Source organism: Dermochelys coriacea, chromosome 9 (genome assembly GCF_009764565.3).
Source record: "Dermochelys coriacea isolate rDerCor1 chromosome 9, rDerCor1.pri.v4, whole genome shotgun sequence".
In the NCBI taxonomy this organism is placed as follows: domain Eukaryota; kingdom Metazoa; phylum Chordata; order Testudines; family Dermochelyidae; genus Dermochelys; species Dermochelys coriacea.
Window position 1 is genome coordinate 83,361,119 of NC_050076.1, and position 14,000 is coordinate 83,375,118.

The following is a 14,000-nucleotide window of genomic DNA, read 5'->3' on the forward strand; positions in this document are numbered from 1 at the left end:
AGCTCATTGTGGTAGCTCAGGAAAAACTGGCCCCCTGGGGAAAAGCAGATGTAGATTTGTTTACACTGATTGGAAAAAACTATGTATTTATTCTAGATTATTATTCTCACTTCTCTGAGATAGCTTTACTCAAAGACACTATAGCTAAATAGGTGATTGTGCATGTCAAGTCTATTTTTGTTAGACATGGTATACCTGACATAGTAACATCTGACAATGGGCTGCGATTCAGCGAGCATGAGTTTAAATCAGGGGTTCTCAAACTGGTGGTCAAGACCCCTCAGGGGGTCGCGAGGTTATTACATGGGGGGTTGTGAGGTGTCAGCCTCCACCCCAAACCCCGCTTTGCATCCAGCATTTATAATGGTATTAAATATATTAAAAAGTGTTTTTAATTTATAGGGGGGGGGGGTCGCACCCAGAGGCTTGCTATGTGAAAGGGTCACCGTACAAAGGTTTGAAAACCACTGGTTTAAGTAGTTTGCAATGAGGTTTGGGTTTAGACATGCAAGTGCTAGCACACTGTCCCGAGTCTATTGGTTTGGTGGGAAGTGGTATTAAAATAATAAAGCAACTACTGCAGATGACTGCAGAGTTAGAATGTGAGCTGTACATAGCACTGTGAAATGAAACATGGTTTGTCACCTGCAGATATTTGTTTAACAGAAAACGGAGAATGAGAATGCCTGTAATGATAGATGCAGCGTAGTTGTAGCCATGTTGGTCCAGGATATTACAGAGACAAGGTGGGTGAGGCAATATCTTTTATTGGACCAACTTCTGTTGGTAAGAGAGAAGCTTTAAAGTTAAAGAGAAGAGCTCTGTATAAGCTTGTCTCTCTCACCAACAGAAGCTGGTCCAATAAAAGATATTATCTCACCCAACTGCTATCTGTAATGATAGACACTGATAAAACCAAACAAAAAAAGCAGTATGTTTTGAGATCCTGGGCGCTGCCACCACTTCATGAACATGACAATATTCATGATGTTACATGAGGCTGCCCTGCAGTCTTATGACAGTCACCCCAGCCAGCCATACGCTGAGGGTGAATGGGCAACACCTTCCCCTGCTTCCAGAAGGAAGAGAGAGAGGGGCCCTGAGTTTTCTGTTTTTGCCTGAAGGGCTCAGTTAGGCAACAATCAGGTCATGACAACAAAGCTCCAAGACATAAAACTGCCTGAACAAATGGACTGGAATTTCAAAGGAGATCCACATGTCAAAGCAACAGTGCAAAGCACTTCAGAGATCAACTGAACATGGTTAAAAGATGAATCCGATGAAGTGAGCTGTAGCTCACGAAAGCTTATGCTCTAATAAATTTGTTAGTCTCTAAGGTGCCACAAGTACTCCTTTTCTTTTTGCGAATACAGACTAACACGGCTGGTACTCTGAAACCTGAACACGGTTAGTAAACTTAGTTAGTAGGTTAGATATAAGTATTTGAAATTGTGTGTTACACAAAGGTTAAGTATTACTATTATCAAGTTTTGGCTGGGAAAGGAAACTGTAATGTATTGGGGATTGTATCTTTAAGAGGTTTAACTTCTCAGACAGGAAGTCCAGGGGAGGAGCACTGCAGAGGGCCATGTCTGTGATGAAACAAAGGCAGCTGGAACTGTGTCTGTCACTGTATAGGGAAAAGGCTCTCTCACCCAAGCCCTTTGGGCCCAGAGTGCTGAACATTAAAGACCCGCACACATGCTCTGAGTCCAATGAAGTCAAGGGGCTCTGTGCTGGTTCACAGAGCCCATAATCACTTGCAGGAGTGGGGGCTTAGGTTGGTAAGCTCACTGGCCTGTCAGTTTTAGGGATTTCTATGTCTACATTTGCCCTACTATCTAGGCATGAGAACGAAGATAGGGTCTGATCCTGTGAATCCTTATGCTGAGAAGTAACTTTCCTGATGTGAGTAGCGCTAATGGACATCGTGTGTAGCTGTTTGAGGCCTACAGCATCTATGGTTGCCTCTATAGGCCATGAACACCCATGTGGCACTGTATGGAAAGTGACAAAATAATAACAATCACTTGCTGTAAGTCCAGCAGCCAGTAACTTGTGCCTCAAACCCATTTGCTGGGCGAGCCCCTAACACAACTCACTTGCCCCTTGGTGCTGCAGCCTCTCCACCACCCCCATGCACCGGAGGTAGGAACTGGGGCTCTCAGGAAGGATTCAGGTGAAGGTAGTGGGGAAGGCACTGTGCCCTGCCCTGGCAAGGCATCGGTCTCCTGTGGTGAGGAGGTGGTTTACCCAGCTGGCAGGGGGAGCGAGTTATATGGGGCTGTGGTGCCTGTGCTCCAGGAATATTGAGGCCCCGGCTCCATCAATGTTTGGGGCCGGGTCTCTCCCCCAGCCCCGCCTGCTGCCCCCACACAATTTAAAAGGGACCGGGGGCCCCCAGCCACCACCACCACCAGCAGCCAGCGGGGCTACGGTGGCTTCCAGCCTGCCCTCGCTCTGCGCCACTCCCTGAAGCAGCTGGCACGTCCCTGCAGCCCTGGGGCGGGGGTGTCTCCACGTGCTGCCTCCACCCCCAGCACCGACTCCCCACCTCCCATTAGCCAGGAACTGTGGCCAATGGGAGCAGCAGGGGCGGTGCCTGCGGTCAGTGGCACACGGAGATCCCCAGGCCCCGCCACCTAGGAGCTTCTGCCAGAGGAGTATGTGGGTCGCTTTTGGGAGCCGCTCGAGGTTAAGTGCCGCACCCCTCACCCTCCCTCACACCCAACCCCTTCCCTCAGCCCAGAGCCTGCACCCAAACTCCCTCCCAGACCCTATGCCCCCCCTCAACCCCCAGCCCAGAGCCCGCACCCCTCCCACACCCACACCCTATACCCCACCCCTCAACCCCCAGCCCAGAGCCCGCACCCCTCCACACCCACACCTATACCCCACCCCTCAACCCCAGCCCAGAGCCTGCACCCCTCCCACACCCACACCCTATACCCCACCCCTCAACCCCAGCCCAGAGCCTGCACCCCTCCCACACCCCCACCCTATACCCCACCCCTCAACCCCAGCCCAGAGCCTGCACCCCTCCCACACCCACACCCTATACCCCACCCCTCAACCCCAGCCCAGAGCCCGCACCCCTCCCACACCCACACCCTATACCCCACCCCTCAACCCCCAGCCCAGAGCCCGCACCCCTCCCACACCCATACCCTATACCCCACCCCTCAACCCCCAGCCCAGAGCCCGCACCCCTCCCACACCCACACCCTATACCCCACCCCTCAACCCCAGCCCAGAGCCTGCACCCCTCCCACACCCACACCCTATACCCCACCCCTCAACCCCAGCCCAGAGCCTGCACCCCTCCCACACCCACACCCTATACCCCACCCCTCCACCCCAGCCCAGAGCCTGCACCCCTCCCACACCCACACCCTATACCCCACCCCTCAACCCCAGCCCAGAGCCTGCACCCCTCCCACACCCAAACTCCCTCCCACACCCTGAGGGAGGGGTGGGACTTGGACCCCTTTTGGCACCCCCAAACATTATACAAACCTGCCGCCCCTGCCAGCGGGCTGCCCCGGGGGAGGGGAGTCTCGGCAGCCCCTGCGGTGGCTCGGGGCCCTCCGCCGTGCGGCTCTGCGCTCCGCCAACAATGCCCCGATTGATTTCCGAAGGGGGAGGCGCTGCCAACGAACTGCCCTAGGCAGGGCGCACGGCCGGAGGCGCCGGAGGGCCGGGGCAGCCGAATGACACCCGTGGGGGGGGGGGTTGTTTTTAAAGCCCGTCTCTTCCCCCGCCCCCAGCAGCAGCAGCAGCAGCAGCGGGGGGGGGGCTGGGCGGACAGGCGCAGCGCTCCTCTCCTCTCCTCTCCTCTCCTCTCCGCGGCCCGGCCCGGCCCGGCCCCTTTGCCCTCTGCGTGGGGCTTCAGCGGGCGCGCGCGGATCCCGGGGCTCTGCGCGCCTGCCTCGGGCGCAGCCCGCCGGCTCCTCGTTGTTTACCGTGCGAGGGGAGGCAGGAAATCAGGGGTGGGGGAAGCTGGGATAGGAGACCCCCCGCGTGAAAATCAAGCTCCAGCCACAGACTCGGATCCGCCCGGCGGGGCTGCAGGGGTCTGGCCCCGGCTGGCGGCTGAGCCCGAGCCTCTCTCCGCGCTGCGGGGGGGCTTGTGTCCCGCGGCTTTCCCCGCCCCCTCTCTAGCCCGGGGCCGGGCCCCCTCCCGCGCCAACCCGCCTCGTCTCCCGGGCCGGCGGCGGCGGCGCCCGGGAGATGGAGGAGGCTACAGCTGGGGGAGGAGAGGCGCGGGGGAGGCGGCTCCCGGCGGGGGCGGGCGAGCCGAGGGATGACAGGGGGAGCGGAGCGGGAGGAGGCGAGGGCATGTGGGACCAGCTGCTGGACGGGCTCCGCAGCCGGGATCCGAGAGGCGGCAGCGGCGGCCCCTGCCCGGCCGAGATGGCGCCGCACAAGCAGGAGCAGGCGGGGTCCGAGGCGAAGGGGCCCAAGGCGGCGGCGGCGGCGGCGGAGGATGGCGAGGCGGCCGGGGCCAAGGGGCTGCAGGGGGCCGGGCCGGGCTTCCAGCCTCCCGAAGGAGGCTTCGGCTGGGTCGTGGTCTTCGCCGCCACCTGGTGCAACGGGTCCATCTTCGGCATCCAGAACTCCTTCGGGATCCTCTACGTGATGCTGCAGGGCGACCTGGGCGGCGGCGAGAAGGACCCCACGCTGGAGTTCAAAACAGGTGAGAGGGCGGCGGCCCCCGCCCCAGACCGGCCTCTCCCCCGGCCCCGCTGGGCTCTGAGCGGCGTCCGGGGTGGCAGAGCCGGGGAGGGCGAGACTGAGGCATAAGTGGCTGGCACAACCCCCCCCGTAACCAGATCTACGGTCTTCCCGGGCCTGGCACCGCAAAGGGAACTGTATGTAACTTCGTCTGCGTGTCCGTGAGACACACACCCCGGCGGGGGTAGGGGTGCCCTAGGAAGGCCACTGTAAAAGTATCTTGTTGAAGTCGGAGACGTCAGACTGCCTGCTGTAGGGGCAAGTTCCAGTCCAGGCTGTCACTCCCGCGGTGCTCCTGCCAGCATCGGTGCATTGGGAACTCCCCCTTCTGCTGCTTGGCTTTGGTTGGTTTATATCAGACCCTGCATGCTGTTTAAATCTAGGTGTCTCCTTGCAGCAGATGTAACTTGGGGGAGAGGGAGGCAGTTTGGGTTATAATCTATATATTAAATGTCTTCCATTCCTGCAAAGATATCCCCAGGGAAAGAATCATGAAAACCAAATCAAATAGGAAAGCTCCATTGCCGTCCACAGTGAAACAAACGTTTCCAGAAAGAGGAAATCCTTGGAAATATTTTACTACGGGGCATAGGCAACGTATTAAGGTTGCATAAGCACTTTCATTCTGCCCCTTTGTTTTTTTTCGCTCGTTTAGAACTTCCACCTTTGGACTGAATTACCAGGCTTGTTCTGTGCCCAAAGGTGAATCTTTTTGGAAAGTTTTAGTGCTCCTCTCCCACCCACAAAAGCAAAACAAACAAACAAAAATCCCCAAAACAGTTTTTTGAGGGTTTTTTTGCGGGGTAGCAGAAATGTATATTGTCTGCATTTATATTAAAAATATTCTGACACTGTGCAGTCAAATAGTTCCATGTTTCCACAGGAATTGTTACTAGCTTTCTTCTTTCTTAAAAAGAAAAAACAAAACAAAACACCCTGCCTAGGAAGTTTTATTAAAAAAAAAAAACCCTGTTGAGACTATAGGATTGCTCTGAAGCACAAAAAGATCAAAATGATAAAGTTAAGGTTGCACATGTAACGTGCCTTGTGCATATCCACTATGTGACTGTAATTAAAGATGATTTCTCAAATATAACAGTATTTACAGTCTTATGTGTAGAACAATAAAGCAGTGGTTTACACAGACCATTAAAGCAATTTGTATGAAGCATGCACCATTAACTGTTCTTACACAACATACTACAGAGTAAAAGGGAAACTTAGCTGACATCTGATTTTTTTTAGGCCATCTAATTTTTTTTTTTCCCCCACCAGCTAAACAAGCTTTTTAACTGCCTCCTCTGAATTGCACCCCAGGAAGGCTGCTGACAAACTGCCTTAGTCCTGTAAAAATGCCTGCTAGTAACTTTAGTCACTTAATTTCAATAGGGATACTGACATAAGAAAAGTTAGTAGCAGGATGAAGTGTTTTTAGGATTGTGTTGTCTAAAGATAGAAAAGAGCCTGTACCTTAATTATTTATTTGTTTGTATGATGGTAGCAGCTACAGGCCTCAGCTGAGATTGTGGTTGTATTGTGCTAGGGACAGTCCCTGTCCCAAAGCTTATAATCAAATAGACAATACATACAAAGTGTGGGAGAGGAAACAGAGACTTAGAGAAGTGAAATGACTTGCGTGAAGTCACACAGAAGGTCAATAGCACAGCTGGGAATAGAAGCCAGATCTCCTGACTCTCAGTCCTGTGGTCTATCCTCTAGAACCAGTGTTTCTCAACCTTTTTGATACCAGGGACCCGCTTGTTGCCTTCCTAAACTGTGTCAAGGAGATCTGAGGGACCGGCACTTGTCCATGGACTGGTCTTTGAGAAACACTTCTCTAGACCACATTGCACTGATGTACTAGATGATTGACGATAAATGTACAGGAATTAAAGAAATTACAAGATGCTACACCTCTTAGATTCTAGAATTAACAGCATGATATTGTTGAGAAATAATATAATCACGTAATTAAAGATTGTAACATAGTGCAGATCTGCATGGCGGCAGAGTTAAAGATGTATGGACAATCTTCGCATTGTCACTTCTAGACTATTAACAGAACAATGTTAACATGAAGAAAAGGAGTACTTGTGGCACCTTAGAGACTAACAAATTTATTTGAGCATAAGCTTTCGTGAGCTACAGCATCCGATGAAGTGAGCTGTAGCTCATGAAAGCTTATGCTCAAATAAATTTGTTAGTCTCTAAGGTGCCACAAGTACTCCTTTTCTTTTTGCGAATACAGACTAACACGGCTGCTACTCTGAACCTGTCGATGTTAACATGGGTTGTCTTTTAAATTGTAAGTGGTGGAATACACAATGCATCTCCGTGTTTGTATTCTTCAGGAAATCAACACTTCGTTATCTCTTTCCTTCTTGTGATCCTACCAACAAAACCCAAGGCACAGTTTTAAAAGAGAAGGTCTAGCTAAAAATATTGAAAACTGAAGTTTTGGGGTCAAAATGATTAAAAACTCTGCCATGGGCATGCAGGAGTAGGCTCCTGTTTCTTCCAACGTGTGTGTGTGTGAGTCAATCCAGTGCTTTGTAATTAAATTGCCTATATGACAAATGTGAATTTTGGTCTGTTTGCTTAGCGAAGAGACCGTTTATAATGCATATGCTTTGACCTGCTAGGCTAATGTTGCCTTTATATGTTTGTATGTCAGTTCTCACTTGCTTTCCGATCACTGGACATGTACATGGTTCGCTACGTACTAAATGTGTACAAAATTCTAACTTTCAGGGAGAGGGGAATGATTGCCCATGTGCAATGGATGATTGATTATTTATTTAATCCTCTGTTTAAGTAAGTCTTGGTATTTTGGCATTTAAACGTACAGGCTCGGAGAGTCCATACACCTGCAATTCCAGCAGCCTGCTGAGGTCCCTCTGTGCTAAGACCTGAAGCTGGGACTCCATGGGTCATGGGAAGGTGCATCTGGATAGGAGTGGAGATGGAGAGCAGCTGCTCTTCTTGACGTGTTCTACTCCATGCTTGGATTGCTTCGATGAATTACACCTGCTAGAAGCAGCACTGAGTGTGGCCCATAGCTTCACTCCCCATCCCTTCTGACAAGGGAGCTGTATGGGACTACCTGCATGCCACCCCTTCTCCCCAATTCTTGGTTTCACAGACCACCTCTGCCCCTCCCCACTTTCAATTACATACTATCCCAGTGGAAACATAATCAGGAAAGAATTTGTAGCTGCTTTCAGATTACTAAGTGTTATGGCCTTCCTGAAAAGAATCACACTGTCTATTTATGCTCTGCATTTTATCTCCCTTCTCAGCTGGCATGGTGCTCTGAGCTGTAAACAGAGCCAAAAGTGTGCGACTTGACAGCTTCCCTTAGACCACCAGCAAGTACTCCACAGACCACAGTATGAGAACCCCCAATAGATTAAGTATAGGACTAAGAGTAACTCCTGCTCTCTAATCCAGCTCTGACACTGAGTCCCTTTGTGACCATGAGCAAGTCGCTTAACCCCTCTGCCTCAGTTTCTCCATGTGTAAAAATGGGGGTTAATACACGCCTATCTTGTAGGTTTTTATGAGACTGATGTAATATTTGGAGAGTGCTTTTAAGATGTAAAGGCAGACTAGGATTCCAGCCAAGTTATACTCCTGAAAAATAGGGCTTATATTTATATTAAAAAGGTGCTAACTCAAACTAAGCAATAGCAGCACAGACACATGGCTGTAATTATCAATGTTTATTTCTTGTTTGCATTGCATTCTCTTGTTTTTGATCTCATAAAATGTAGAATCCTTGGAGCTCAAATGTAGGGTCAGGCTGTAAAAACAACCTTCTTTCAACAACACACTGAATGCATAGCTCCTTTGTTTAAAGAAATATACTGTTGAGCATATGTAAACAAGCAATCCAGTGATGATCAGCATGTGCTGCTGTGGATATCTAACACACCCCTTGGCTACGTGTAGCAAGAGACAGGACTTTATAATGAGACACAATTGGAGATTTCATTTTGTGGAGGGGGAGGAGTATTGTAGAGAAACATTGAAGCTAGAGTAAAATCTTTACCCAAGGGAAGAGCAAAAATCAGTCACTTCTAGCAGATGTGTCCTATAAGGAAGCATGGAGCGATAGTGTACCTTTGGGATACTTGAAAATAACAGTGATTAGATAATCTAGTAAAAAGAGCCCTAGTACTTATTGGGTTTGTTAAAGACTCCCTAGCTTGCATCATGGGAGCGACTGACTCCCATTGTGACCTTGGGTGAGTCGCCTCTCATTGCCTCAGTTTCTCATCCTGTAAAAAGGGAGCAGTATTCCCATGTCTCATATGGGTATTGTGAGAAGGATTAGTGAGTGGGTGAAATGGGGATTCCTTTCCCATGGAAATGGATGTTGGGGCAGTGTCTTAATGCACTAGCTTTTCCCCTCTGGGGAAGCAAACCTTCCACCAAATGCATCCGATGAAGTGAGCTGTAGCTCACAAAAGCTTATGCTCAAATAAATTTTAGTCTCTAAGGTGCCATAAGTACTCCTTTTCTTTTTGCAAATACAGACTAACACGGCTGCTACTCTGAAACCTAACCAGAATAGCAGTTCTTCTAAAGGGTCAGTGTGCACTGGACCCCTGACTGATCCATTTTAGATTGGAGGCTCTTACACAAGAAGGGAGGTGCCTAGCTTTATTTAAATCTGTGACCCATTTTAAAATGTGACTGCTAAGGAAAATTAGGCTAGAAACCCAGGCCAGTTCTGGATTCTGCAGGTCAGACAGGGATGCCCCACCAGCATGGGCACGGTTGAGGCAGCCAAGAGTTCCCAGCTGGTGTCCCCAAGCACAAGCAGTGTCCCTGATATGTGGGGCAGCAGGGTGCATTGGGCAGAAGAAGCACCTGTTTCCATTGGGTTTAGTGAACACAGAATGTCAGTTGTGCACATTGCTTGTGGTTAACTTCAGTTCAAACATCCACTGAGGATCTGCTGTGAAATGGCAGGGAGCCTGCTTGTCTGCCATTCTGAAAGTGTGTCTTGTTTCTATAAATCCACAGTAGGTGTTGCAGTTTCAGGGATTTAACAAGAGCTGGCAAGGCAGCTAGAAGGACTGCATTGATTTTTCCTCTTCCCTTTTTATTTATTAAAATCATCCAGATATAGATTAACTTTATTTGCTTTATGTTTCATTTGCCTTGAAATAGGAACTACAAGCACTTTGCTAAATGGACTGTAAAGTTTGTCTGGTTTCTCCATAGCTCTCCCATAAGTGCCTCTGTAGCCTATTTCTCATGGCAGTAGTTCCTCAGTGTGTTGTGCAGCAGTCCTTTGACTGCCTTTTTGCACAAGAGATGGGACTATTTTGCTGTTTTGTCCAGCAGTGAAAGAATATCCACTGTTACAGCTCTGTGCAGAGTCAGGCTTCTGATTCCAGAAGGTCCTATAGAGACCAAATGGTGTCTTGGAGTAAAAATGGGATTAAATACTTAACCGTAGCGTTTCTTGCTCAGAATTAAATTGATCCCTACATTTGTAGCTGGGGAAAAGACTTCGCCTAGGATATACTAGCAGGAAACTTTGCGGGGCTTTTCTGGTACATCACTGAGTAGGGATTGCCTCTTAAAATCAAGAGTGCACGTTCTGCACTGTACAGTTTCTGTGATCATGTTGGAGGAATGTCCATCCTGTCTTCATCTTTTATATTTAAGGCAGAATAGGAAATGAACCAGTCATGAACAACCCTGCTTTGGTAACAAGATGGACAAGGTGTTCCAATGGGCTTTTTTTGTCTGGAAGGCTATAAGGCTTGTCATTTAGATTTTTGTTGTTGTTTTTAATCTGAATTCCCCATTGAGATCTATGGGGATTTCTGCTTAAAAAATGATGCGGTGTTATGTCCTCTGATTCCTGGGATAGGTAAACTAGTTTGTTTAATCTGTCCTGCTTTATCAAAACTGGTGTGTGGAAGGGACAAACAGCAGGTTCATGTTACTGATAAAAATGGATCAGGGCTTCATCAGAACAGAGAAACCAAGCTAAGATCCTACTTCAGAGAAAAGTTTTAGTGAGAGGAGAAAATGTAGTTCTAACAGCCAGACTGTTACTCTACTGAGAGTAAAAGAACAAGGAGCAGAAAGTAGGAACTGACTCATCTAATACATACAAAAAAGCTTTGCATACCTCATTGTGGGGCCCTGCTGGCTCTGTGGGCTAGAAAGGGAAAATCCTAATGATACAGTGAATTCCGGGAGGTCATTTTTGAAAATGCACCCAAGTAAATTTTAGCAATATTTCATTGCACTGGTGACTTCAAACCCTCTTTCAGATCCCTCACTGTACAGGGCTGTGTAAACTGCAGGGACAGTGTCAGAGTCAAAAATCTGTCATTATAGCACTCTTTATTTGTTGTGTACATCTAAATTTAAAAAGAGGCTTCTATCCAAGACTTCGGGATTTAAATTCAGGATCTGTTTGGGGGTGGATTTTGTGGTGATGTTTTGTGGACTCTTCAGCCAAATAGGAAAAGCTAAAGACTATTTTCATGGAGGTGTGTGTGTGTGTGTGTGTGTGTGTGTGTGTGTGTGTGTTTCTTCATGAAAATGTTCTTTAATTTTTCCTATGTATTTCACTCTCTCTCTCAATGTCTTCCTCTCTTTGCCTATAGCTAAGTCACCCATTAGGTAGTAAACCTACGACGTAAATTGAGTATTTGCTAAAATTGTAAGCAGGACATATAAATCATTGTTTCACTCCTACTTAATTGTTATATGAAAAAGTAATTTAAATTTCAAACATTTGAAGTGTCCCTGTGACAGATGATGAAAAGTAAACAGACTTTTAGAAAATTTGTTAACACAAAGAATTAAATTTGATTTTAATATCTAGGACTCCTTATTTTTGTTATTGTCCATATATTTCAAATACATTTTAGAATTTGGGCTTCAGGTTTTACATGTTGTTTCTTGGAAAGGTCTTATCTGTCCTCTCCTGAAGGTGGCACTGTAGCTGTTGATGTAGAACAGTTTTTCAGATAGGCTCATTTCAGATGGACTTGACATCTTTATATTAATTGCTCTAAGGCGATTGTATAACTATTAGACTTCTATCTGCGTTTCACCCAAGGGCCTCAGAGCACTGTACAGACTTGAACTGATTACATTTCCACATCCTATGCTACAAGGAAGTAGCATTAGTCCCATTTTACAGATGTGTAAACAGAGGGAAAGTCACTACCCTTAAGTCTACACACTGAGTCAGTGGATAGAACCCAAATGTCCTGATTCCCAGGATCTTCTTCTAACCATCAGATTACATAGCATCTCCTAATGATTCTCCCTAGTAATCATATTGCCTTTCACAGTTTTCCATATGTTTTTTGTCTTCTCCACCTTACTGATCTTTTCCCAACTTCTTCATTTCACTCCCCCTGAATTTTTTTTTAACAACCTTCTCCTCTTCGCTCTCCCTTCTTTATCCCCCGTTCTTTAATTTCAGTTTTCTTGAGGTCTGTCAGTGGTTCTGGATCAGGTTGTTAGTTCCCCCGCTGCAAAAAAAGCAAAAATAATTAAGTAAACTAGATTTTTAAAGTTCAGTTTTAAGAATCAGAGTTTATTAGGAATGCATGAAGAGTTCTCATTAAAAATTATTTTTAACCATAGATGTGAGTTCTTTTGAGGGGCATGGTTTAGCCTTTGGCTGTGCCTTGCATTGATTCTCATCCTCTTGGTGTGTACATGGAATGAGTAGACACAAGTCTTCTGAATTTGATCAGCATAATGGAGGATATTGCCCTGTAGTTCACAGGAACTTCAAATGAAGTGTAAGCTATCTCAGATGTAACCTGATTCCAGCGCTTGGAGTAAAGTGAAAAGCTTTAAAACTTCCCTCTTTATTTCACAATAGCTAAAAATGCAAATATAAAACTAAAAGAACAAGAAACAGGATTAATATGAGCCGTTAATGATAACAAGCAATCTTGTATGTAATAATTAATGCACTGCAGCATGAGAGAGTGGAGGAGTAGGTTGCACCTAGACAATTCTCAATGACTAGATTAACCATTCTAATAAAGAGCTGTTTAGTCTCCAGTTACCTCCCTCAGATGTAAAAAAAACTTCAGTGCTGATGAGAAACAGCAAAGTGTTATTTAGAAATGCATATTGCAATGCAACTCTTCCAATCTTATTGTGAGGCTCATAATATTTGGTGGTGGTCTTAAAGCCCCAGCTCTTAGAGTCAAGTGATTATGTAAAAATCTTATCTGTCATTTAAAAAAATAGCTCTTAGCCAGCCTGGTTGTGGAGAAAAGCTTGAGAATGTGATCTGAGTGCAGCCTAAAATCTTGAAATAATAAGGGAGACACAAAGGACTTTATTTATTTTAAATCTCATGATTTTTTTTTTTATGTCTGACTCACAATTGTTGAACGCTTTTGGCAGTGTTGGTGAAACTGGTTGGCAGTACCAGTGTTAGTTCCAGTCAACAAAATATAAGCACCTCCTGCTTTTTAGTAAATCTTCCATCCCCCATACCTTTCCCTTTTTATATAAACTAACTTAAAGCCTAATCAAATTATTAGACTCCACAAATGGTGATGGCCAACCACTGGGAGCACCCTGCCTCTGGCTGTAATACTCTTCATTCCCGTGGTGAGACTGGAATATGGATAGGAACAGAGAACGCTATGCACAAAAGACACTGGTGTTTTTTTTTGTCTTCCTCTGCAGCATGGAGTACAGATCACTTGCAGGTTTAAACTAGTGTAAATGGTGGATTCTCTGTAACATGAAGTCTTTAAATCATGATTTAAGGACTTCAATAACTCAGCCAGAGCGTAGGGTTCTATTACAGGAGTGGGTGGGTGAGGTTCTGTGGCTGCCATGTGCAGGAGGTCAGACAAGGTGATCATGATGGTCCTATCTGGCCTTAAAGTCTGAGTCTAAAAGTCTTTACTCCCAAAGAGACAAGTGAAGTTATTTAACTATCTTAGATATGTGTGGCGATGTAGTGAACTGGCTTTTTTTTTTTTTATGATGTTGCTTTCTGAGGGCAGAGAGGATAAGGAACCCGAACTCGGAGTATTCTCCTTTTTAGATTCGGTGGTAGAAACCGGTGGGCCTGATTCTGGTCTCATTTATACCGGAGTGAATCCAGAGTAACTCTAGTGAAGTAAATGGGATTTACTCTGGTGTCATTGAGAACACAGCCTGTCTCTTTTGGAGTTGGCTTCCTGAGAGTGATTAATGTAATTTTGTCTGCCTGCAGCCCATGGGTTTGTTACGTTGCTTTGTTC

General features: G+C 46.8%; 1 protein-coding gene across 1 annotated transcript in view; it reads left to right on the top strand.

Annotated features, from left to right (window-relative positions):
• Positions 1-4,061: 4,061 nt before the first annotated feature.
• The window catches only part of SLC16A2 (solute carrier family 16 member 2), a 96,028-nt gene continuing 86,089 nt past the window's right edge, over positions 4,062-14,000 (top strand). Inside the window, exon 1 of the mRNA XM_038416753.2 lies at positions 4,062-4,696. Coding sequence (XP_038272681.1) covers positions 4,231-4,696 — 466 coding nt within the window. The 5' untranslated portion in view covers positions 4,062-4,230. The remainder of the gene's footprint in view (positions 4,697-14,000) is intronic.